The sequence below is a fragment of the Adiantum capillus-veneris genome, chromosome 3, assembly GCF_014529385.1.
Source record: "Adiantum capillus-veneris isolate H3 chromosome 3, ASM1452938v2, whole genome shotgun sequence".
Classification (NCBI taxonomy): Eukaryota; Viridiplantae; Streptophyta; class Polypodiopsida; order Polypodiales; family Pteridaceae; genus Adiantum; species Adiantum capillus-veneris.
Window position 1 is genome coordinate 3,594,098 of NC_140933.1, and position 27,716 is coordinate 3,621,813.

At 43.5% G+C, this 27,716-nt stretch overlaps 1 protein-coding gene across 3 annotated transcripts in view; it reads right to left on the minus strand.

The window, feature by feature from the left end:
• Nucleotides 1-27,716, minus strand: part of FY (Transducin/WD40 repeat-like superfamily protein) — a 157,915-nt gene that overhangs the window by 110,181 nt on the left and 20,018 nt on the right. For all 3 annotated transcript variants that reach the window (XM_086507648.1, XM_086507645.1, XM_086507646.1), the window contains exons 4-12: nt 15,334-15,438; nt 15,063-15,158; nt 14,899-14,981; nt 14,729-14,797; nt 13,746-13,843; nt 6,844-6,903; nt 6,706-6,766; nt 6,549-6,636; nt 6,387-6,450 (exon numbers count right to left, since the gene is read on the minus strand). In XM_086507648.1, coding sequence (XP_086363774.1) covers nt 6,387-6,450; nt 6,549-6,636; nt 6,706-6,766; nt 6,844-6,903; nt 13,746-13,843; nt 14,729-14,797; nt 14,899-14,981; nt 15,063-15,158; nt 15,334-15,438 — 724 coding nt within the window. The remainder of the gene's footprint in view (nt 1-6,386; nt 6,451-6,548; nt 6,637-6,705; nt 6,767-6,843; nt 6,904-13,745; nt 13,844-14,728; nt 14,798-14,898; nt 14,982-15,062; nt 15,159-15,333; nt 15,439-27,716) is intronic.

Genomic DNA, 27,716 nt, shown 5'->3' on the forward strand with positions numbered 1-27,716 from the left:
AAAGCTCTACTTCCAGTAACTTCCTATAGGTTTGTGCCATTGACAGAACAAATTGAAAAATACTATTGTGGCCTACCCAAAGGATTGAGAAAATACTGCACAAAGACCAAAGTCACTACTTTGACGCAGCTCATTGAGGTAGCAAACACTGGCAATGGTTTGCTCAAGGGAGAAGATTGTGAATTCAATACTAGCATCAAGAAAGGATCAGCCAAGAAAAATTCAGCGAAGAAGTATGTTTCCAAGGAGGTTCCTAAAGTGACTCATGAGCCAGCGAACGCAGAGAAAGGCAAAGCTTCGGCTGAACCAGAAAAGGGACCAGCGAAGAAATGGAAAAGACGTTTTCCTCGCAGGTTGGAAGAGCAAAGGAAGGTCCTGAGGACAGAGAACAAATGCTTTATTTATGAGCAACCTGGCCACATTGCTTACAATTGTCCTACAAAGAAAAGGCCAGTTGATTCTGAAGACAAGGAGGACAGGAAAGGAAAGAAGCCCATGGCTGGTCTAGTGCCAGATATGGTGGGCGACAAGCCAAATTCAGATGCAACTGAGCTTTGCAGAGCATGGGGAAAGGTTACGGATCAAACAGTGCTTATCTTCTTTGATCCAGGTGCCAAAGTCAACTTCATTTCCCCAGAATTGGCTTCAAAGTTGGGAATCAGACCTGAAGAGATGGGGTATACAACAGAGGCAAGTTTGGCATGTCCTGGCCATACACAAGCTGTGACACCCATCATTGGAAAGTTGCGTCTACATATCCAATCCTATGTAGATGCTGAAGAATTTTACATCATGCCACTGGACGGATGTGATGTGTTGTTAGGTATTCCTTGGTTGTTTCGTGTACAAGGAATCATGGATGCCTCCAACAAAAAGATCATTGTACAGAGCAGGGGAAAGACTCACATTCTGGATGTAAAGCTTAAAGGGGAGTCTATTCCCATTGTATCAGCTTCTGCTATTACTTCTGTAATGAAAAAGCATCTTTCTACGTACTTGGTTTTTGCACATGAAGTGTCAGATTGTGATGAATCAAATTTATCTGTGCTAGATAAAGAAAGGTCAATGTTTTTACAACAGTATAGTGACTGTTTTTCCGATTCATTACCGTCTCAATTACCGCCAGAGAGACCCAAGGACCATGCGATAGATTTGGTGCCAGGCAGTAGCCCACCAAATAAGCCTCCGTACAGGGTTAGTGCGACTCAGCAGAAAGAGATAATGGGCCAAGTACAAGAGCTGTTAGAAAAGGGGCTAATTCAGCCGAGTTCATCTCCATTCTGTTCTCCAGTGTTGTTGGTACAGAAAAAGGATGGCTCATGGCGTATGTGCATAGACTACCGTGCACTGAACAAGAATACCATCAAGAATAGGTTCCCTATACCTAGAATTGATGATATTATGGACAAATTAGAAGGAGCAGCTATGTTTAGCAGGATAGATCTAAAGAGTGGGTACCATCAAATCCGCATTAGATCAGAGGATGTGCACAAGACTGCTTTTAGAACGACGTTTGGCCTTTACGAATTTTTAGTGATGCCCTTTGGTCTCACAAATGCTCCTGCTACGTTCAATAGGATGAGGGACAGAATTTTTCGTCCACACCATCAATTTGCTGGTACATTCTTTGATGACATGATAGTCTACTCAAAGAATGAAGAGGAGCATAGGCATCACTTGGCCATTGTGTTCGAAGAGCTACGCAGTCATAGGTTGCTCATCAATGCAAAGAAAAGTGAGTTTTTTCTGGAAGAGATTCACTTTCTGGGACACATTGTCTCAAAGGATGGTGTCAGAATGGATCCTGCAAAAGTTGAAGCGATCAAGTCATGGCCAGATTTGAAGACGGTGCACGATGTCGGAAGTTTCTTGGGACTATGCTCCTATTACAGACGGTTTATCCGAAATTTCGTTGAGATTGCTTCACCTTTACATGCTCTTCAAAAGAAGGCATTCACCTTTAGATGGACACACAAAGAGATTTCAGCTTTTAATCTCTTAAAGGAAAAGATGACTTCGGATCCAGTCATTGTGTTGCCAGATCTTAGGAAGTCATTTGTGGTCCAGTGTGACGCCTGTGGTAGTAGCATTGGTGCAGTGCTAATGCAAGATGGCAGGGTAGTAGCCTATGAGAGCAGAATTTTGCAAGGGCCAAAGATGACCATGCAGTTCTATGAGAAAGAGTTACTGGCTGTGATTCATGCGCTCTTAAGTTGGAAACACTACCTGCTAGGTGCAGATTTCGTTGTCCAAACGGACCATCAGACCTTGCGATACTTCTTGACACAGACAAAGTTATCTCAAAAGCATATGCGATGGGCAAATATTTTGTCCATGTTCCATTTTCAGATTGTGCATGTGGAAGGCAAGAAGAACGTTGTGGCTGATGCCTTGTCAAGGAAGCCACAAATTTCAGCTGTGTCAATTCCTTATCATCATGAACTTGATGATATGAGAGAACAGTATGCAAATGATGAAGATTTTGCAAGGGTTTTCGAGAAACTAATGGATGGACAACGTCATGAACACTATCTTCTCAAAGATGTGTTCATGATGATGCATGGAAGATTGTGTGTCACAAAGCCATTGCGACGCAAAGTTATAGCAGAGAGTCATGTCCCACAGTATGCAGGGCATCGTGGTCTCGATGCTACAGTTAAAGCGGTTGAGACATTCTTCTACTGGCCTACATTGAGAAGAGATGTGGATGCCTTTGTGCGAGAATGCCTAATTTGCCAGAAGGTCAAGTTTGACAGGCAAAAGGCACCAGGGTTATTGCAACCACTACCTATTCCAGATAAACCATGGGCAAGTATTGCTATGGATTTTATCTTTGATCTTCCGAGAACGCAGATAGGAAATAATGGTATTTGGACCATTATTTGCAGATTCAGCAAACAGGCTCATTTTATTCATGTCAGGAAGAAGATAAAGCCAGATCAAATGGCACGCTTGTTTATGAGCAATATTTTCAAGTATCATGGCATGCCACAGTCGATTGTTAGCGACCGTGATCCACGCATGACAAGTTTGTTCTGGAGAGGCTTGTTTGAGAATATGGGCACAACGCTCAAATTCTCTTCATCATTTCATCCTCAAACAGATGGGCAGTCAGAAGAGGCAAATTCTACTGTCCTAGATCTGCTGAAGTGCTATGTGTCAGAGCATAAAGGAAAATGGGAGCAGTATTTGCCATTGGTGGAGTATGCATACAATAATACAGTGCATTCATCAACTGGCAAGGCACCTTTTGAGATAGTTGAAGGTGGCAAGAAAGTTCCTCCCATACTGCATACAAAGAACAAGATATTTGAAGCAGATAAGTATGTTCAGGACATGGATGAAATGTACAAGAAGGTCAAAGTGGCCTTAGAAAAGACTCAGGCAAAGCAAAAGAAAGCAGCTGATCGTCACCATCGTGATGTGTCGTGAAGTGGTATATTCACTTGGTGATTAGGTGCTTTTGCGCTTTGAAAAGGCAAGGTTAAAGAAGATGAAGGGCAAGGAAAGACTGTTTCCAAAGCTCAGCATGCGTTCCTATGGGCCTTTTCAAGTGTGCGACATAATCAGTGATGTTGCATATAGGCTGAAATTGCCTGACAATTGGAAGATTCACAATGTGTTTCATGTGAGTCTTCTCAGACCCTATGTGGGTGATGTGCCAGAAGATATGCCAGCTGAAGATCAGCCGGAAGTCGAGGAACTTGACGAGATCTTGGTCCCTGAACAGATTTTGGCACACAAAGAAAGGAAAGTGAAAGGCAAGGTTGCTAGGCGATACTTGGTAAAGTTCAACAACTATCCACCAATGGATGCTAAGTGGATGGAAGAAGGTGAACTTGCAAAGTCACCAACTGTGTTATCACTTTACCTTGAAGCCTTCGATTTGCAACCTACCTTGACCCCTTGAGTTTCAGAGCTACATGGATTGTCAGTGTGACAATGGCTTCTGAAACAAATGATGTACATGGTATTTAGAGTGAGCTCAAATGAAATACCTGTTACATGAATGTTAGAGCTGTACAGATTGTCAGTTTGGCAATTGCTCTTATGGAATGTCCAAAAGTTTGGTTAGTGCTATAGAAGTGAGTATTTCTTGTCAGTTTGTCAAGGATACAGTAATTGCTTCTATTAAAGAGTACATGTGTAACTGCATTCTTGAACTGTCGGTTTGGGTATGCTCGAAAGTGTTACGGGATCCAACGTGTACTATAAGACAGTGGCAAATGTGCAGCTACCATTTTGTCATTGGAAAGTTAGTGGCTCAAAGCAATGGCAGAGAGCGAAACTACCACTATGTCATTGGGACAGGGTTCACACGCAGGCAATACATGTGTCGACGAGGTGTTGAATACACCAGGGTTGACAATGAGCATGTATGTGTCGTACATGTGTCGACAGGTGTTGAATACATCAGTGTTGACTAGGAGCATGAACGACATAGATGCAAACGAGGACGTTTGAGATTTCAAGAGGGGGGTATGTCACCAGCATGTGACTACTATCTATCCTTTTTGTTGATTTCTTTCTTATTATCTATTTACTTTCACTTTTTGGAAACACCCCTCGGGAAATCTAACTGCCCTGCATTGTATAGCTAGTGTGGAACTGTCCAGAGGGAGTTCAGGCCTGAGGGCAAGAGAGCACTAAGGTTGGACAAGGACTATGGTTAGCCAAGTGGGGTCATTGACTAGCCAAAGTGGAATCCTTTGCTATTGAGGCTATACTTCAGTTCTGGGTGTGGCCGCAGTGTACAAAGAGGGTCAGATGACCTAGAAAGATACAATGGCAGCATCTCCTAAAATTTAGGGAACTGCTATTTTGGGACCTGAAAATGTGTTGACGTCATTACCTCCAGAATGACAAGGAGAACATTTTCTTACTCTGCCGTGAAGTCAACTGGACAACCGGTTGGGAGATTTTTAGGCGGCAACCCCGAAACGGGAAAATGCTTGTAAATGTGCCAAGTGGCACATTCTGGTGCAGTTTCCAATGCAAGAAGGAGTTGGCGCTGAATTTGAAGGGAAGAAGGGCTCATTTGCTGATTTTTGTCACAGGTTAAGAGCTATGGAGTGCTTGCTTTCCCTCCTATGTACAGTGCGGTGCCAGGAGTGATGCCCTGCACGCTACGCACTTCCCTCTCTCTCCCCTTTGGCAGTATGTTATGCCCCACTAGTGGGCTCTTCATTTGACCAATGTACAGTTGTGTGGATTCATGCGCGATTGCCGAGGCAAGAGCCTCTTGCACAGGTACTGGATTAGCTAGCGGCTAATCCCCCGCAGGTACAGGTGATTCGGAGAGATTTCACGTACGAAATCTCGTCCGATTCAAAGGACAAGTAGCCCTACAAGTGCGGGAGCTCAAGGACTTGCTACAGATGCGACCGGCACGCGAAACGGAGCCCGAAACAGTAAATTACAGCCTGCTGTGTATTTTTGCAAGTTTAGGATTCTGGCCCTAAACGGCCCCTAATACCCCGAGGAGGTTCAGGGACGCGAGGGGACCGCTGTACAGGTGATCTGGCGCATTTTCGGGGCAGAAAACAGAGAATTTAGCGTGCTGCAGATTCTCACCAGGTTTTGCAAAGTGCCTGTATGCGTCGGGAAAGTCAGTCAATGCGTGGGAATACTGACTGTGAAGGGTCCTAGTACAGTTATGCTGCCGAAATCGGGCCGGAACAGTTGAAATTCAACCAAGTGTGTGCGGGGCAGCTTGTAGGGATCCACAGCATTTATTCCCTCTTTTGAACAATAAAGAAATACTGAAAGGGGCGCCTACGTTAGGGGCCAATCTGGTGTCGGTCTACTCATACAGGTGCAATCTAGCAGCCTGTATCCCTCTCCCCTTTGTTGTGTCTTGAAAGTACAGGTAAAGTGGACGACAAATTAAATGGGTGAAAGCTAAATCAAGGTTTAAAGTAAAGTCTACTGCTCTATATATATATATATAATATATATATATATATATATATATATATATATATATATATATATATATATATATATATATAACACACACACACACACACACACACACACACAGAGAAGAAGAAGAAGAAGAAGAAGAGGAGTTTGCATCCCTCGAAAAAAAGAGGAATAATGAGCACACAAGTAGAAAAGGTAAGCCCCTCTCAAACCACAAATAATGGGAAAAATAAAACATGAAGCAAATTAATCATGCCTTGAGAAGTGTTCCTTAAAGATAACTGAAATCATAGCCCAAACCAGCAACCAAACAGTCAAAACAATTTGTCTGTAACACTTTTTCTTACTCACTTCCTGTTACAATTCGCAAATTCGATAGTCCTCTCAAAAGCATGCTCATCCTAATCTTGATGCAAAACTCGAGAATGGCAAAACTGACTTGTTCAAAAACACAGCCTTACACGTAACATCTTTCTGATGACCTCTGTAGGATTCCAGTTCCTTCAAAGTACGAATATCATAGAGCTGCACAGCCATGAAAATTGAAACTGAGGGAACTCATGAGCAACAACCATCAAAATACATAATTTCATGGCAAGCATCCTAGCAAAAATCATTCAGACCTTGATAACTTGATCCTTGGAGGCTGTGAGTACCCAGTTTCCATTGCCATTCCATCTCACAGAAAGGACAGTATTCTTATGCCCATGCCTGATATCAGAAAAACTCAACTAGGTTACAGCAGCTCATATACCAAAAATTAGAAGGTTCCATACTCACAAAGTGCACAGTTCCCGATCAGTCTTGGCATCCCACAGTTTCACAAGGTGGTCTTTCCCTCCTACATGCACATTCTGACCACATCAACTAGGCCTACTCAATCTACATTCGAACAAGATTATAGACAAAGAGACGCACCTGATACCAATAGAGACTTTTGTGGATGCCAATCAACACTTTTGACGTCCCAACCGTGACCTGAGATCGTAAGGTTAATATTTACCAGGTTCATTGGCATAGCATCACAACAGAAGCACCCATAGGTGGTAAGGTTATCAGTATAAAGAGAAGCCAAAACCCTATCTTTTTATGGATAAATTTAGAAATAACACGTTATATAGAACCTAAAAACTAGAGGCTAGCATAAATCTTCATATGCTAGCTACGACAAACCTTGTGCATGCTCTTGTGTCACGTGCACATCTAATCCTATGTGCATGTGGACAAGCTGTACTCCTACTTCTAGGGTTTAGGACAGCCTAGGAAGTATTATGGCACCTTTGTGAGGCTATCAGTAGGACATGCATGTCCAGGCACTTTGATTAGTTGCATAAGCTGTGATTGCACACGAACATCTCCCAGTGTCTAATAGGTGTAGGCACTAGGGGGTGTTCGCACTTGGCATTATGTAAGGTGCAGCGGATGTGAATCTTGAACTTTGCTCAAGATGAGTGCTCCGAGCTGTGCTCAAGGGTTCCTTTTACTTACGGAAGGGAGAGCCTTCCGTTCCTTTAGTGAGAGAGTGCAATGGGCACAAACAAAGTGGTGAACACTGTGAATGAAGGTGCTGAGACTGAGAAATAAAGAGAGAAGAATACGACACGAAAATGTTGTCAAACCCTCTTCCGAAGGCCCCACCCTCTATGGCGAGAGCGGTCTACTATTGATTACACAAATCTCTACAATGCAATGGACTTGCCGACGATGTCGACGACGATGAGACGGGCTGAAATCTGGAAACGCTAATGGCTGAAATCTGCAAATCTTTATTTGCTGAATTCTAACTCTATGTCGATGACGACGGCGATGACGATGATGCGACGAAAACACCAATGCTGAAATCTGTGAATAGCGAGCTGCATTTGCGAACTTCAGTGGATCTGATCGTGCGGTGAGGATTTGCTGCAGGAAGGTGAGATCTGCGAGGTTGGAGCTTGCGGTGCGGAATCTATGTGCCGAAAACTGAAAATGCTGATGCTTATGTTGTTTCTGTCGCGGAGAAGCTGCAAAACACTAAGGTTGTCCTGCTGATGCAAAAACGCTAGGCCTCTTGCTGTCCTGATGCAAAAACGCTAGGTGAACCCCTGTGCTCTGCTGTCGCCGGGTTGATCTGCAAGTTGCAAAACGCTGGGCTGATCTGCACTAGAGAAAAACGCTGGTTCTATTGGCTGAAAACGCTAGGTTGATTGCCGGGGGGTCTTGCCGAGAAGGTGCACTATTGAACACAAGGTTCCTGCTGCCTCTTCTGCCAGAAAGTGCTAGCGCTAGGGTTTCTTATATACTTGCTTGTCAAAATTGCCCTGACCACTTCCCAACAAAAGTCACTTAAAAATAATAAGTGAAAATTGGCTAAAATAGAGAAAATAGGTCTATGCACTCTAAAAATGCTCCTGATGGGTTTTGATGGAAATCTGATGATCATGTTGTGTGCAACCAGAGGATATGCATCTACTCTAAGTGTCTGGACATGCACGGTCTACGAACAGACTCACAAAGGTGCCAGAACACTTCCTAAGCTAGACAGACTGAACTAGATTGAACCCACGCCATGAAGTAGCTTGTCCACGTACACAAGGTTAGATGTGCACTTGACACATTAGAACTTGCCTAGGTAGTTAGTGCATATGAAGCAACTCTAATTAAAACGTTATAATTTATTAATGAGTGACATGACCTTGCACAATGAAGTCGTGGGGTATTAATCCAGCACTGCTCAACCCCACTTCACAGACCTATAGAGGTGAGCCTAGGGCATATGAAGCAACTATATTAAAAGGTTATAGTTTATTAATGAGTGACATGATCTTGCAAAAATGAAGTCATGGGGTATTAATCCAGCACTACTCAACCCCACTTCCCAGACCTATAAAGGTGAGCCTAGGGCTCACCACTTCCACCATTAGTTCAGTATCGCATGGGCAGCCAGCGCCCTTAGGAGAAGCAGCACCCCTACATTCACCACCATTTTCAGCCTTCTGGTGTTCTCCATCCAGCATCAGCGTTTTCCAACAACTACCAGCCTTGGCATTTTTGCATCCCTCAGCATCCCATCCACAGATCAGCACCAGCGTTAAAATTTGCAGCCCATCATCATCTTCAGCATCAGTGTTTTCAGTTCTCAGCCTATGCACACCCAGATTCCCTAGCGTTTTCAGAATTCAGCCTCTAGCCTCTCCGTACAAACGGCACCCGCATCGAAGTGCATGATCCCATCAACATCTCACCATCTAGAACCACTGTATCAGCATTCGTGCAATCTAAAGCAAATACCACTCTACCAATAGTGTGGGGGGGCCATGTAGGGGGTTTGGGACCCTATCTGGTGTTAGTCTTCCTTCTCTCTCTCTCTCTCTCTCTCTCTCTCTCTCTCTCTCTCTCTCTCTCTCTCTCTCTCTCTGTGTGAAAAAACCTTCATTCACAATTCTATTCTCTTCTCTCTCTATTCTTTGCACATTAAGTTAAAGGAATTGTGTGTGCGTCCTGAGCACTCATCCTGAGTTGTAATAGACTCGGACACTTCAGCCAAAGATCTTGAGCAACACACGTGAGAAAACTAGAAATAACTGAAATAACTGAACTGAACTTGAACAGAGAGAGAGAGAAATGGAGACTCTGCCTACAGATGCCCTCAAAAGACTAGCCCCAAGGGCTCTTGTAAAGAGTACAAGGGATGCCCAAAAGCAGAGCATCAAAAGCTCTAGTCCAAAAGCACTTGATACCAAAAGCGTCTGATCCCAAAAAGCATGGCATAAAACTGCCAATTTCAGCCAACACAAATTACGAAAATCTGTACAGTAGCGGAACAGACTTAGACTTCCTCACAGGAAAGCATCTAACTTCCCGAAAAGCAATCCCGCTTTCTTAGAAAGCATCTGTTTTTCCTCAAAGTTTCCTCTGAACCCATCTTCATTCAAGTGCTTGCTTTTCCTTGTGCACAATTCTAACACGGTTCGGAATTTCCATAGTCAATTTCCTCCTGACTATGGATATTCCCTTTCTGATGCACCCGTCACCCACCTTGTGACGCATCAAGAATACCCATCACCTAGTCTTTTTCTACCGAACTTACGGTACAATCTCCTTCACGATGCTCTATGTCACCCATCCTATGACGCATCAGAGATGTCCGTGCCTGGATGGTCGAATACTTCTTCCCAATGCTCCCTGTCACCCATCCGATGTGACATATCAGAAGTACCCGTTCCTGTGGCCTTACAGATATTCCCCTTCTCAGTGTTTCCGTCATTACTTTGAATGATACACTAGGAATATTCTGTACTCGGATGTCTCCAGTGAGAAAAACCCTCCCACTTAAAATACCAATAATTCATTTAGAATTTTTTCTCCTTGGTGTTCCAAGCGAGAAAACCCTCACTTTTAAATCCAATAATTCAATTAGAATTATATTTATGTCAAATAAAGCCAATTTAGCAACATCCCTCTCACTTGTAAACAGTTATCCTCGACTGTAGAGGTCCAACTGAACTGCCCGGAGAGAAATCGGAAAAATTCCAAATCTTGCTCAATGTTGAGTTGAGCTGGTCCTTTCTCAGAAGAGAACTTAAAAATTAAATTAAAGCATATCAGCGCAATTAATAGAAATTTGCAGTAGCCCTTAAGCTTTTGGTCTTTTCAAGGTTTAGGCCCTTGGTTGGTGTCCATAGTTGGTAGGGGTTCAGTTTTTAAAACCCTAACCCCTTAGGCCCCTCAGCCACATCTTCTTTGGTCCTCTCAACCATATCCTTTACGTTGGGGATGCCACATCACAAACTTAAGACATACCCCCCTCTTGAAAGAATTGTAATCGCCGTCGATTACGCCTGCAAAAATAGCCAAGGGACAAGAACTAGCTGAGTAGACATGGACTCTATGTACCAGACTCTATGTACTCAAGGGACAATCAGTTTTCTCATTCAAGATCAAAGCTCTTGGTATTCCGGCGTAGTAAAATTAGCCATCACACCCAGACCGTGTTGACCTTGAACAGGTGTCTTGATGCACTAAAAATTACATACCCAGGCAATCTCACCGGATTAGGAATATTCAATGGTTGGCATATCACAATGCAACACAAATGCTCACATATGCATGTTACAAGACACAACAAACAGTGCTGCTGAGCACTCCCGGTCTACAATATGAAGATCGTCACTCCCCTTGCAAATAACCTAAAAAGGTCTAGGCCATCAGCTTAGAAGACTGATATAAGCAAACGCTCCCTAGACCACAATCTGCGTCGCTTGGAGGTTTCAAGTATACAACTAAACGCTCCCCAAACATCCCGTCTGCATCGTTCAGAGGTCTTCCAGTCTATACAGAAACGCTCCCTTGACATCCTGTCTGCATCATTCCGAGGTTTTCAAGCATACAATGAAACGCTCCCTAGACATCCCATTTGCATGGTTCGGAGGTTCAAACAATACCAAGACACCATGTCTCACTACTCCACCGAGAGTAAAACACCAAGCATGGAAACCACTATTAAAACCAGAGTCAAACAATTCAAATCGACACCAAGACAGGTTCAAAACAGATACAATCCATTTCAAACAAGTTTGCAAACACTACTTTCTCAAACAAAGTTCAGAAGTATTTAAAACAACTAGATGCTTCATTCAGGTTTTTGTTCGGAAACCGAACTTTGAGGACGTCTGGTTTGTCCTTCTGCATCAAGGTAATGGTACGGTTCCGGATTTAAAGGGTCGCATTCTTCTTGCCGTCCTTACCCCTCCTTCAAGCACCTCTTTGAACTACCTATTGAGCCCAGCTATTCCTGACCCTAAAGCCGTGCACTGCTCCAGCTTTTCGGTCGCCATTGTGAACGTCCATGACAAAATGGCACCATATTCTGCTTGAGTGGTGAACCTCGTCTACAATGAATGGCACTTGTATTGAGTATACCTCGGCCAATGACTTGTAAAAGTCAGCCATGTCCTCCAGTCGACTGCACCAACCTCTGCCAGATTAATGTTGTAGTGCAACAAGGCCAGGAGACTGATGTAGGCACGTCGTGGCACTCCCGGTCAAGGAAGAACAGGTTGTTGACCTGAGCAACTTCTCGTTGGGTATCGTGGATTGAAATGCTTCGATAAGCGGGTGTTGTAGTGTCTCCTTGTCCAGCATCGAAGTCGCAGGCCCACATCCCCAACTTCTCTACGCTACCCATCTAGCGGACGTAGATGTACTCCTCCAAGCTTAGAGTAGGAGTCACTTTAATTTTTGTCGTTTGATGTAGCCTTCTACAATAGTTCTGCCCATGTCTGAATGAAATGCATCACTGAGCCTCCAGACAAAGAGCTTGGTCATGAACCATGCTGGTCCACGCATGCTTGTGCCTAGGAATGCATCACGTGGGGAGAGTGTTGTGGGAAAGAGTGGTGATGTGGGAAGAGAGGTAGAGAGTTGGCCTCCGACAACTTGGCGAGGGAATAGACTCACAGTCAGAGAGAGAGAGAGAGAGAGAGAGAGAGAGAGAGAGAGAGAGAGAGGAGCCCATTAACTGCCCTCTCCTCGCTATCATCAACAAGTCGATGGTTTTTCGAAGCAGGCAACTCATGTTTGGCCTCATGGCACTGTGTTGTGAGCCTTGGGCGGGCCAAAAACCACTCACGGGAGCACAACAGAATAAAGTTGAAGGATTCACCCATCATGTTTCTATTTATCAACCAATCGTATATTTTATTGACTTCTTTTGTAAATTTAGAATTTTAGACAAGCAAAAAGTATAGTCATCTCTATGGCCTTTGCCTTTGGCAGGCCAAAAAAAGAAACTAACTAAACAAAAACACTACTAGAGTTGTAAAAGACCAGTATCAAAAGCCTAAGGGGTACTTATACAAAAGGTGGGTATGTATCACACACAACACACACACAGAAATGAAATAAAATGAAATGTTAAATTAAATGTCTTCAAAAGGCCAAAATTATGAGACCAAACTGATACAATCCTTGTGGATCTAATTCAATTTCTGGGTACAAAAGTAAAATGAAGTTAAGTGAGAGACTACACTAAAAGATTAAAATCGTCAGACTAAAATCATCATCATCATCCATGCCCGAGGATGCCCGGCATCGGAAGTTGTCCGAGAAAGTATTGCATCGGTCGCTGAAGAGCTTCGTCAATGTCCGCCTCTGTAAATAGTCGTACTGGGCGTCTCTCATGTCATGCTAGAATAGTCTTGATTCTCTGATGGAGCCTCTGTTGATGTCCACGTGGAAGTTGGCTCTGAAGTCTGCTGTGAAGCATGCTCATCTGGCTGCTGAGTCCCTGCTCTAAAGAAGTCAGTGATCTCCCTCTGTGAATGTCTCTCATTGCCTGGTCTTCTCGAGAGACTCTCCCTTTGTTTGCGCAACTCTGGCAAAAACAACCCGAGGCGTCTCTGATCCTGATATCTCATGACTATGGCCAACAGTCCAAAGCCCTCTCTGAATAGACAGTGAAAGCGGCCTCGTATCTCATAGTATATCGGACAATGACAAATGTGATTTAACTCTGTCTCTGGCTCTATATGACACAACTGGCATATCCTGGCTTCTGCTGGTACTCTCCTAAATCTCCCAGTCTCAATCTCTAGCTGATGCGATGATGTGCACATCTGACCATAGCACATCATATCCCAGAGGATAAATGCGTGTGCATATAGGCCAGTCTAATCACATATCCATCCTCTGTTAGTTGGACGAGATGCTCTCTATAGAAAGTCATCTTCGTGTCCAACTCTTGTACCAGCTGTATCCATGTGCTTTTGGTATCCACACACACACACACACACACACACACACACACACACACACAGATTCAAACAAAAATTTCAGCGTACCCGCAAGCGAGCGCTCTTCTTGACAACGAGCAAAATCCCATACTTTCACAAATCCATCATCAGAGCATGAACAAAATTTTAAGTCTGTACTTGAAAAGCTGCATCATGGAAAAAAAGCGGTTCACATTATTAGAAATCACCTCATATTGAACCAAGTAGCTCTGTTGCATGCTGAAAGAAACGCAGTCAGAAACCAGAAAATGAGCCCAAGCAATCTGAGCATCCTTATTCAACTCAATATTAACCTAATTCCATGAAAAAAAGTGGGTCAAGAAACTGACTGTGAAAAAAATATGAAAAACTTAGCGTTTTTGTGTACAATTTGTTAACAGAAAATAAAAGCTTCTCATTGAGCAAGTAAAGACGAAAGCCTTGTTTTTAACTACAAGCTCCTAATAACTTCAGCCACTTCATATAAAGTCGGCTCAGATGCATGAATCACCTGTTTATGAGATGAATAAGTACGTAGCACACTTATTTGATTAATTTCAAACTGCCATAAATTATAAACCACAAAATTTGTGAGCCAATGTCAAATAGACGCTATATGATTTGAATCTTGCAAACCATAAGAAAATTGTTTTAACCAAGATTCCAATAGTTGACATCACATAGTGCATCTTCCTAATAAAGTACTGGGGGTGCTTGACAGCCAGCTGCAGCAAACCTGGTTTCCCATGAACTATGTAGATATTAAGTTTTTAAAACTAACCACACCGGAACATCATATACTCTTCCCTTAGTGTGCATGGGCAGATAGGAACAAAAGAATATTATGTTTTAAATTTTGAGCTTCCACATCAGCAACAAAAGCCAACCACGCATTGAAATATTCAAAGTTTGCATTCCTCCAACTTGCATGAGTTGAATCTAGATGAAGCCACCTAATGATAATACGCATAAGTCACACAGCCTAGAATATTAATATGCACCTATAGAACATCTCTGTTGAATAAAATTTCAAGACAATCCAGTTCACATACCTCAAATCACGAACGGCCTCTTTATGTCCCTTGTTAGCTTTTACATTGTTCATATTTTGTTGCCAATACCTAAAAACACATCGACATGTGATAGCCTTGTGAGCCCAAGCCAACCAGAAAACAGCAGAAGGGGATAGACTATCAGTGATTTGTGGTAAAAAGATACTAACTTTATAGAACCGCCTTCATCACCCGTCACCATCCAATTTTCATTGTGACTCCATACCATAGCGCCTATAGCTTCATCATGAGCCTAGGTTGCCAACATAAGTCTTGATCCCTTCAAAAGTTTCAGTAAACTGTGAGACAGTATTTTAATAGACTTTTAACAAACCTGTAAAATCATCTCAAAGTTGAAAGATGTGCCGTTCCACAGTGTGAACTCTCCACTCTGAGATCCAGTGATAAGCCTCCGTCCTTGAGGAGTCCACTGTTTGTTGGTAGTGAGAAATAAAACAAAATGCTATTACCTTCTTGCAATAAAAGATTTTATGCCACCTAACAAAAGGCTAAAATGGCATAAGAGAGAAAGATCTTAGTAAACAATTGCTTGATCAAATCTTCGGCCACAATTAAATATTTACTGATCTTTGTTGCCAACTTACCACTACTTTGTTGATTGAGCATCGTACTTTGTTTGTCGATGAGTGAACAAATTTGGTGGCAAAGGACGTAGCTGGACACTCTGCGTACGCCACAGGTGGCAGAAGCTGAAATAGGTAAACCACACCATCTCTCTCAAGAAAAAGAGGCTGATTCTATCTCTCTCTCTCTCTCTCTCTCTCTCTCTCTCTCTCTCTCTCTCTCTCTCTCTCTCTCTCTCTCTCTCTCTCTCTCTCTCTCTTGCAAGAAAAGAAGCTGACTCTATTACTTGAAAATCTCCCAAAACGCCCAAATGGTGCCTATCACTATTTACATAGCAAGCCTGTAGGCATCAAATGGAAAACTGTAAAACAAGTTACAACTAGGCACATGGCCAAACAGAAAAGACTGAAGGCCATGGTTAAAAAAGCCTCTCCTAAAGAGAGTAAAAGTGCCCTGGCAAGCTAACCAGAGAGAGGATGGCAATAGCCTCTAAAAGATAGGTAATTCGACCAAAAGCCCATTCAGCAACTGTAACTCAAGAACCCGAGCCACCAAAAGCCACCAGCGGTGAAGATATCGGTGAGCAGTTACTAGAAGCTCTGGGTCAGGCAAAGCCCGCCAACTGGTAAAATTTGACAGCAAAAGGTAATGGAGGCATAGTCACAAGGGACGCATCCCGAGGAATGGGAATGGGGTACGGGGCTCAAATGAACTTTTTTTGCTGTTTTTTAGGGTTTCATCACCGTTTCTTGGTGTTTTTTAGGGTTTTGCCATTGTTTTTTGCTGTTTTTTAGGTTTCAAATCTGTGTTTTGCTGTTCTTTAAGATTTCACAAGCATTTCTTGCTGTTTTTTAGGGTTTTTTTTTTTTTTTGAACTCTCCTCTTCTTCTTCTCTCTCTCTCTCTCAATCATGGGAAGCGTCAAAGAAGTGCCAACGGCTTCCCCCACATGTAAGAAGACACATCCCTCGCCGCCCGCCCACAAAGCCTCTTTCATGCGGACAGGGAAAAGGATGTTGGCAATAGAGAAGGAAATGAGAGAATGGAGAAATGAAGTTGAAGAGTGGAGAAAGGAGAGGAGCACTATTCTTCAAAGATGGACCGAAGAAAGAGATGGCATGTGTAGGAGGATTGATTCGCTCAAGCAGAAAGTGATCATCCAAGATTCCATCATCCGAAAGCTACAAGCAAAAAATGGGCAGCTCAAAGAAGGCAAACTTCAACCATCCATGATGGAAGAATTGAATAGCATGAGAGAAGAAATACGGGTTATCAAGGAAGGTGAGGAGAAGAAGTCATGGGCCGCGGTCATCTCCGCAACACAAAAGAAAGTAGAGGAGGCCGAAAAATGGATTGAGGTTGCCAAAAAAGGGAAAGACTCCTTGTACACCCACTCTTATTAACATGACCCTCGAAGAGGAACAAAGGAGGAGGATGCGGGCTCTACATGTGAGGGTAACCGGCCTCAAGGACATAAACAATGTGGAAAAAGAGATCACAAGCCTCACATCCATGATGGGGGTGGACAAGCCTTCACACACAAAGGCAGGGAGAGTGGGCAAGAAGAGTGATGGTCCGGGAGAATCTTCGAAAGGGAGAGCTCTCATACTACGCTTCCCCTCCTTGGAAGAGAAGAAAGAATTCTTGAGAAAGAGGCCTACTCTCAAGAAGACAGGTATTTTTCTCTGTGATGATCTCACTCTCTCATAGCTTGCGCATATGAGAGAGGTAATGCCAAAGATTACGGCGACAAGGGAGAAGGGAAAGATGGCCTTTTACAGAGATGGTCGGGTGGTGATTGTAGAGCAACGCTCTACATGACGGTGTGAGACCTATGGGACCAGATTGAAGATGGCTACTTGGAATTGTAATGGATCTATGAGGTTGGACGTTGGTGCCTTTGAGGACAGTTTCAGAGAGAGGGACATTGTTTTCTTCTCAGAGACTCATCAGGCCCCCGGACAGCTTATGCCACATGCGGTGGGATACAGATGGGAGACAGCCCACAGGACAGTCGCGAGATTTGAGCATGGGAGTAGAGGTTCAGGAGGAGTAGCAGTGCTATTTAGGGAGGAGTTACAGCCACTACTACATATTGTACAGAGACATGATCATGCTAGATACATGTGGGTGAGGCTGAGAGCTAGCACAGGCCGATTTCTATACATTGCCATATGTTACTTCCCCCCTAGTACGTCAGTATATGCTGCATCCAGAGGACAAGTCGCCTTTCTCTATACTAGATGATGATATATGGGAGCTCTCTAGGGATGGTGATATCATCCTCCTAGGGGACTTCAATGCCCGAACGGGCAACTCTCAGTCTTCTACGACACTTCAGATGAGATGCTTAGAGAGCTCGATGTGGGTGAGTTGGGGCTTGACAAATGCTCACATAACAGAGAGCAGACGGAGTATGGGAGATACCTCACGGAGATGACAACTGCACATGTGTTAGCCATACTTAATGGCTTACAGCGATTTCCTGGAGCAACCGGTTTCACATGCTTTCAACACAGACACGGGGCCAATACAATGGACTATGTTATGGCACAGCTGAGCTTTATTCCTTGTATTCAGGATTTCATAGTGGGAGCCAGACTAGTGGGCGTAGCAGTAGATCATGCAATTTTGACATTTTCTGTTTCATTTCAGTATAGTAAAGCCCAAACATCAGTAGGTAGGTCACATATCCGTTATACATTTACACCAAAGACTAACTCAGTTTATACATAGGAAATTTATAGCCGTCTATGTATAGCTGGTCCTGACCTCTCAGTGGAGGAGTGCACCACTTTACTGACTGAGCACTGCATGGTGCAACATCAGAGGCATACCCACACACTCAGCCGGGTCGGAGGCGATATTCTGGGAGCATGCCCCAGAATAGTTGGTATGATGAGGAGTGCAGAGAGATGAGAGCCCAGCTTCAGAGGGATCTTTTGTTAGGAGTCATCACCTACATACAATCTCGGATTGCTTCCCGACGCCTTGTGCAACGGAAGAAACGAGCTTACTTGGCCCAGATGGAGCGAGACTTGAATCAGTTGTTCTTAAGTAGAGACTCGGGAGAGGCATGGCGATTCTTTCATGAGCATTCCCCTCCCCCAATGATTACTTCTCCTGATGTGTGGGGCCAGTATGCCTCATCCTTAAATACGGTTCCTCGACAGGACCCCCTTCCAGATCCTACAGAGCCATGCCCACCCACCAGCACCTTCTTTACAATTGAGATGGTAAAGAGAGCCATTGACAGGATGAGGGCCAGCACCGCATATGATCATGATGGTCTAGTAGCAGAGCACTTTACACATGCTAGAGATATGTTGGTAGAGGTTCTTGCAGTGTTGTTCAATCGTGCCATGTGTGAGGGGTTACCTGAGACTTGGAGATTGTCTACTATTGTGCCTATCTTCAAAGCAAGTGATCCTACAGAGCCTAGGAATTACCGCACTATTATGGTTGGGCACACATTGGCACGGTTGTATGCATCCATTCTTGAGGAGCATTTGAGTAATTGAGCAGAGGGTGAGAGTGTACGAGCAAAGGGCCAGGTTGGTTTCAGGAGGGGTTTCTCCACTCTTGATCATATTCTGATACTCAGAGCCATCATTGAGGAGGGCAGGTCACATGGGAGATGGATTTATTGTAGCTTTGTGGATTTCCGCAAAGCATTTGACATGGTACCGAGAGCTCGATTGATGCACAGACTACAGAAGATGGGGGTGCCCATAGTGTTGATTTGGGGGATTATGGCTCTATACAGATCAGTGATGGGACATGTACACACTCCGGAGGGGATATCTGATTTAGTTCACTCCACCATTGAGGTGAAACAGGGTTGGCCATTGTCTCCTACTCTATTTGGTATGTATGTTGATGAGGTGTCTGATTACATTGACAGAGAGGGTGATAGAGGTGCCCAGCTGGCAGGGACGTGGATCCCATTGTTGTTATATGCTGATGATATTGTGTTGATCTCTGACTCACAAGAGGGTATGCAGCGAGAGTTGGATGCATTACACAAATTTGCAAAGGATAGTGGATTGTCTGTAAACCTTGGTAAAACCAAAATTATGGTGTTTAACACCACCCACAGTGGATCAGAAGATCAGCACCGACTTTCACATACGGTCAAGAGATTGTAGAGTATACAGATGCATACACTTACCTTGGGATTGTCTTCATTGGGCCGAGGTTTTCTTTGGGGAGAGCAGCAAAGACTAGACTGACTAGGGCTTTGCGGCCTTGGGAAGATTGGAGAGGATGTGTTCGCATGTTCAGTTCCAAGAACCCCAGACAAAGTTATGTGATACCTTAGTAGCCTCAGCTATGTTGTATGGGGTGCAGACATGGGGACCTTCTGTACGCCAGGATGGTTGGAGACACATGGAGAGGCCCTTGTCTATGATCTCTCGACTGATCAAAGCTAAGGCCTCTGTACCCCACACTATCATTCTAGCAAAGCTAGCTGCCCCTCCTATGGAGATTGAGGCGCTTACTAGATCAATCTCCTTTGTGAACAGCTTGTGGGATACTACTAGAGACAGATATGCTAGGTTAGCTCTTCAAGGGGGCACTTCATGCTGGTATGCACAGATGACATCATGGTTTCAGACGCGTGGTTTCACCATGGACAGGCTGCCCCCTTTCCAGTACTCTCTTCAGGTACCCGCGATGTCTCTTACACAAGTGGAGATTACTAGACTCATTCGTCAGGACCTGATCCAGCTGGATACCGGGAGGAGCCGCCACAGGAGTTGGGCACGAAGATGGTTTTCTATAGAGAGCATCTTCTCCACCTCATAGGAGATGGGTTTGTGATTCGACCCAGCTACATGGACACACATATGTCTCATGGTTTCCGGTGTGCCATTGGTCAGATACGCACATCCTCACATCAACTGGAGATTGCGACTGGTAGATTTAGAGGGATACCAACAGACAACAGGATATGCCGCTTATGCCAGTTAGAGCCGGAGACAGAGCTACATTACATGTCATTGCACAGTGTACTATGAGATACGGGGCCGTTTCCATTGCTTATTCAGAGAGGGTTTCGATCCTTTCTCTAGAGTCTTGAGTTATGAGGATCAGAGATGTCTTGGGCTATATCTACTTGAGTTACAGAGATATGGACACTTTACTGGGGAGAGGTAGAGAGAGAGTCCCTGAGACAGATTACAGATTTCTTTTCACTAGATATGAGACAGCCAGAGGAGCAGTCATCATTGCAGAGCTCGGCCCACGCTCATTTGCCACTACCGGCACTCTCATCGACCGAGCACTGGAGCTACGGAGATCCAGACGGCCACGATTGAGGAGAGGGGCTACACAGCATCGACGGAGACTACAGCAGAGGATTTGAGCCATACTCTCTCGATATCCAGATTGCAGATGAGGATGGATTCTAGTAGTAGTATCTAGTTCTTTTGTACCGAGAAATGGTATTAGATTCACCATTTTGTAACAGATTGGTCTCATAGGTCATTTTGGCCTTTTGAAGACGTTAATATAACATTTCTTTTCATTTCATTTTCTCTCTCTCTCTCTCTCTCTCTCTCTCTCTCTCTCTCTCTCTCTCTCTCTCTCTCTCTCGCGTATTTTACATACAATGTCTTCCGGCACTCTCAAGGATTCTTCTTCTTCAACAAGGTCCACAACCATTGTGGAAAATGATCCAAGATCTCCTAAGTGTGGAGATAGCAACACAACCACCCAATCAACGACATCGGAAACCATGATCATGGCATACTTGGTATCATTGCAAGAGACGGTAAACAAACAAGGCGAAGACTTACGAGCACTTGCAAGGAAGAATGGCACACTAAGGGTACTTGTGGTTGAAATTGAGAATCTCAAAGAGGACACTTGAGATGCAAACAACACGTTTGATGCAACTTGAAGAGGAAGTCAAGGAATGTAAACGCTCTCTTGTGGACTTGAATGCTTTGAAGGAGCGGATGAGCAAAGTAGAGCATGACCATGTATTGAAAGAGGAGAAATTTGACACCATGAGCCGGGATGTATGCGACATGAAAAATGGATGCACAAATAAGTCTTGGGCTGATGTATGTGGTAGCAATGTGGTTTCTAATTCCTCACTCGTGCAAGATATGGCTCAAACAAAGTATGTTGAGAATGTGGATGTGGAGGAGTTGAAGGAACGGGAGCGACGTTCCAAGAACATTGTTATTCGTGGAATTCCCGAAGAGAAGCTAGAGACACCTCCTTCTCTTGCCATTGTTATTGAAGATTTCTTCAAAACCCACTTTGGCATGTCCGGAGTTATGGTCTATGGAGCACATAGAGTGGGGAAGCAAGGAGCTCCTCGCTCGGGAGAACGGCCAATTGTATGCACCATGCCAGATGAAACCAAGCGAAAGATTATCCTTGATAATAGTTGGATCTATTTGAGTGATACAAAATGTTTTGTATGTGAAGATCGCACTATTAAGCAACAAAATATGTGTCACAAGGCATATGAGGAAAAGAAAGAAAAACAAGGAAATCTCTCACGAAGAAAATGTGTCCAAGGAGGAGGCAAGTCCCTCGAGCAAATAGGGATACGTGACACTATGAGACCGAATTACAATTGAAAATATGCTTTTGGAATTGTAATGGATACCCATGGAATGCGGAGGTTGGCATTGATGAACTAACAAGCAAAGGCGATGTTGTACTTCTTGTTGAAACTTGGGAGCGTGATACACAAAGGATTAACAGCTTGGAGAATTACAATGTACATTCATTGATGTGGTCAAAGAATCTTACACAGCGAAGAGGACAAGTAGGGGTAGCATGTATAGTTAAGAAAGAATTGAAAGATTTTGTATCGATTGTGAAAGATGACAAGTACAAACGTTATGTATGGCTGAAAATTATGACACCAAAAAGAGCACCCATTTTTGTAGCCGATTGCTACATTCTTCATCGTGATTCTCCCTTTTATGCTTGCATGGATAGAAATTAGCCATTATTTTATTTAAAAGAGGACATTGCTTATTTCAAAGGTGAAGGTGATGTTATTATATTTGGGGATATGAATGCTCGCACAAAAACATTGCAACATGATACTCAACAATTTGATATGCCATACATTTCAAGGGAGTTGGAAGAAGTTCACACTTGTATGATCATTCTTCAATGGATGAGAAAGAGCCGGATCACTATGGAAAGTTACTTTTACACATGTGTAATAGCACGAGTATGCTCATTGCCAATGGTGTATCTTTGTGGAGTGGAACCAATGGATATACATGTAGAAGACATTATAGGGATAGTGTGATTGACTATATGCTACTCTCCGAAGGCATCATGTATCGTATAAAGAGTTTTATGTTTGGCCAATGGACCCCGGAATCCGACCATTGCACCTTATGTATTGACCTTTCATGTAGCAACTAAGCATGGTAATCTCAGCAAAAAGAAGAGAAGTTATCACTATGTATGGATTTAAAACGGGCGCCTATGTACATTGAGATGGTTGAGCAAAAGTTATGGATGACAAAGCTTCAATATGACGCACCATTAGAAACTAAATGGAAATTTTTCTAGAAAGTTATTTCTTCTTGTGCCGAAGAATGCTTTGCTATAAAGCATCTCCATGGTATCAACAAAGATAGATCACGCAAAAGGTGGTTTGATAAAGAATGTCAAGATGCTCGAAAGTCCTTAATAAAGCTTGATGCAACTATGAGTCTTGTGGATATGTACACACATTGTAGGCAATTATATGAGCAAGCAAATGGTGAAAAATTGCCATTTTATGCTTCACTCCCATGTATACCCTCTTTTTTCACTATTGAGGATGTATGTGGTGGGCTTGAAAAGTTGGCCACTCGCAAAGCGGGAGATCTTCAAGGTATCAAGCCGGAGATGATAAATGGACGGGAGATTTTACCCATGAGTGGATATGTGATATGTTCAACCTTACACTTCAACATGGTATGCCTTATGATTGGAGTACTAATTGGGTTAAGCCTTTGCATAAAGGAGAGGATGTAAAGAATGTAAACAACTACTGGACTATAATGATTAGATCTCTTATGGAAAAGTTGTTTGGGTGCATAATAGACATGAAATTGAGTGATTGGACTGAAGATAATGACAAGCGTGTAAAGGGACAAGCGGGTTTTCGTCGATGCCATAGCACCATTAATCATCTTGCTGGACTATAATGATTGGGTCTCTTATGGCAAAGTTGTTTGGGTGCATAATGGAGATGAAATTGAGTGATTGGGCTGAAGATAATGACAAGCGTGCAAAGGGACAAGCGGGTTTTCGTCGATGCCATAGCACCATTGATCATCTTGTCACTCTTCGTGTTCTCATGAAGGAAAGTCGGTTGAAAGGCAAGCGATTTATTGTTGTTTTGTGGACTTTAAGAAAGCCTTTGATATAATTCCACGTACAATTTGTGGAGAAAAATGGAAGAACTCCAAGTGCCAAGTGAGTTTATGCTTGCGGTTTCTCGAATCTATGAGAAGGTGATTTGTCAATAGGGCATGGGAAGAGAAATTTCAAAAAAATTTGTAAGCACTATTGGGGTTAAACAAGGATGTCCATTGTCACCAACTCTCTTTGGTCTATGCATCGATTATTTGGAACAAATAGTACTTGACTTTATGCAAGAAGAAGGCATTGAAGAGGTCACTATTTGCAATGCGGTATTACGGTAATCATGCTTTTGTTGTATGCGGATGGTGTAGTGCTTCTAGTACACTTAGAAGATGCACAAAAGCTTATGGTTGTCCTTGAGAACTTTTGCTTGCATAATAAGCTGATTGTGTACGAATCCAAGACAAAGGTTATGCTTGTGAAAACCAACCATAAGGAGAAGCCATGCATCGTGTACAACAATGAGACACTTGAAGTTGTTGAGAGCATTAAGTACCTTGGCCTTGAGGTTCCGTCCAATCACAAGTGGCATGAACGTGCTATGCGTTGTTTGGAAGCGGGAAAGAGAGCATATTATGCATTTGAGAACATGCATAATGCAAGAAACATCAAATGTTGGGTTCTAAAGAAGTATTTTTTGATGCATTGATGACACCGGTTCTTCTTTATGGAGTTGAAATGTGGGGCGGGAGCATCTCAAAGTCTACTTGGAAAGAGTTTGAGAATGTCCAAAAGCGTTTTCTTACAAACTTTCTCCAAAGTGAAGATACAAACACCATATATGCTTCTACTACTTGAGTCGGGATGTCTTCCAATTGAGGTTATGGACATGGAAAAGGTTGTGGAGTACATGATAAAGATGCATTAACTCCTACTACTTGAGTCGGGATGTCTTCCAATTGAGGTTATGGGCATGCAAAGGGTTGTGGAATACATGATAAAGATGCGTTAAAACCCCTCACATCAACTTCCTATAATTGCATGGGAAGCAAGCAAAAAAGTTCAAAAGACGCATAAAAGCAAGATCTTGAGCACGGGATGGATGTAAGACATATTGGGAGATGGGATGCATTACACTTGCTATACGATGATTCAATTGACTTCCAAGTGAATGAAGCTTTTCTACAACACCAATGTATTACGGCTTGGGAGAAATCCGGTGGGTCACGCTTCATACATTACACCACCCATATCACCCCCAACTACAAAACCATGTTCTTCGCTGAAAGAGGAAATTGTACTCACACTTACACGCTTGAGCCTATCCCCTTGTCGGCGACAAGAATATCGCAGCCATTCGGCTTAGCTCCCATTTCCTTCGATGCGAGATAGGGCGTTGGGGCAATGGAGAAGAGTCAAATCGAATGTGCACATTATGCTCACTGCAAGTTCGAGAGTCTGAGTACCACACATTACTAGAGTGCTCAGCTTTTGTCACATCCGAACTTACTTCTCTCACATTTTCAGCCATAACTTAGACCTACACACTTTCCTCTCCTAGCCAAAGTGTGGTCTCTCCATTGCGACTCTCATCACCACAATTTTGGAGCATCGAGAGTCACTCATCAGCCATACACATACTACATCACATGTAACTTTGGTCCCATAGGTCATATTTGACCTCCGAGGACGATCATAAAATCTCTCTCTCTCTCTCTCTCTCTCTCTCTCTCTCTCTCTCTCTCTCTCTCTGTGTGTGTGTGTGTGTGTGTGTGTGTGTGTGTGTGTGTGTGTGTCACGTGACACATCCAACCCTATGTGTCCGTGGACAAGCTACAACATGATCAGGGTTCAGTCAGTCCAGTCAATCCAGCCAGTCTAGATTAGAAGTGATATGGCACTTTTGTGAGTCTATTCGTAGACCATGCATGCCCAGTCGCTTAGTGTAGATGCATATCCTCTGGTTGCACACAACATGATCATAAGCATTCCCATCACAATCCATAAGAATCCTTCAGGGCAATTTTCCAGTGCATTTAGCCTATTTTACCTATTTTTGACATTTTTCACTTATTATTTTTAAGTGACTTTTGTTGGAAAGTAGGTAGTGCAAATTGAGTAAGTTTGTATATAAGAAAACCTAGACTAGCACTAATTGACAGAAGAGGCAGCGGGAGCACTCGCTCAACAGGCAACTTCTCAGCAAAACCCCAAGCCCTAGCGTTTTTGCTCCATAGCAACCACCTTGCGTTTTTGTACCAGATCAGCCAGCGTTTTTGCTCTTGCAGATCCTTGGCGAGACACAAGACTCATCAAGAGACATAGCGTTTTGCAGTTGCAGGCCAACCGGCGACAGCAGAACCATTTTCATACCTAGTGTTTTTGGTCATAGAAGATTCAATCCTAAAGAGTAGCAGATTCAGCCTGGAAAGACCAGCAGTTTTCAGCCCTTAAGAACCTCAGTTTTCAGCCGTAAACCTACAAAATTTCAGCGACAAAGATCATCAGAATCAGCCCCCAAAATCAGTGTTTTTGGATTGTACCATATTTCAGCCCATAGCGTTTTTGGACAGCAGATAAAAGATTGCAGATTTCAGCCCTTAGGTCGGTGTCGTCATCCCCGTCGCCATCGTCGCCATAGCCTAGACTTGCATCAGTCTCATACATACAGTTTGTACCAGTTTGTGCAATCATAAGTAGACCACTCTCGCCGACGAGAGTGGGGCTTTCGGAGGAGGGTTTTACAACAGTTTCTGGTGTCGTATTCTCTTCTCTCTCTATCTCTCAATCTCATACACTTGCTCGCACAGTGTCCATTCACTTTGTTTGTGATCATAGCATTCTCTCATTAAGAACGGAAGTCCATAAGAACAAAAGGAACCTTGAGCATAGTTCGGAGCACTCATCTTGAGCAAAGCGCAAACATTCATTCCACTACACCTAACATTGGTATCAAAGCTTTGGCAGTGTTCTGTATCACTCAAGGAAAGAACCACAAGAATCACAAGAAATTTTTTTGTGCTTGTTGCGGTCGCACTAACCCAAGTTCGCTTGGGCGCGTCGATTCCTAATCGTGTTTTTGAAGAGTGACAGGAATCCCAAGAAAGAAGAGCTTGTCCGGCCTCCCCTTGTGTCTCTTTTCACTCATTGAGAGCAGACCGTGCACTTAGCGGCCGGCCAATCGACGTGAGGTGGAAAAAAGCAACCTTGGTGTGAGCGCAAGGCCGCCAAGGGGTGCGCCTGCGAAAAGAGCAGAACTCGGGTGAAGAGAAGATCCTTCTCAAACACAGATTGCAAGCGAAAGAAAACCTCAAGAACCTCAAGATCCTCAAGAACCAAGAACCAAAGACCCACAAGAACCCACGACTTCATAATGGTCATCACTCGAAGCGGAATGGATACTTCGCTTGGAGGTGATGAGCATGAGAGAGGCGAAGAAGAATTTTCCCCACCAGGAGGTTTTTCCAGCCCTCCCCCTTCCCCATCTATGTCAAGGATTGCGCTAACTCCTATGGAGGAGTTGAAACAGTTGTTTATGAAAAGAAAGTTGGAACGTGAAGAAGAGAAGAAGGCCTATGAAGATGAAATGGCAGCCATAGATCGTGACTACGAAGAAGAAATGGCAGCCATAGAGCGTCAGTACGACTTGGAAGAAAAAGAAAGTCAAGCAAGATTTGATCGCGAGAACAAAGCAAGAATGCAAGAATTCTTGCGACTCTTTTCTCAAGTTCAGGCACAAATGCAAGAGATTCGGGAAAAGGAGACTCTCTCAGTCTCTTCTTTTCCAAAGCAAGACACACATGATTTGCATGATGATTTGAATGACTGATTTGCATGATGATTTGAATGATAATGATAAGCATGATGATTTGGATGACAATGACAAGCATGATGATTTGCATGATCAAGATGTGATTTCTCACAAGCATGATGAGTTGCATGAAGATGAGGTGATTGTTCACAAGGATGACGTGTTAGTTGATACTTTCTCTAGTGAAGCTAACCTCATTGCAGAGACAATCAATCACGAAGACCCGATCTTGGCTCTCGAGCCTAGGTCCAAG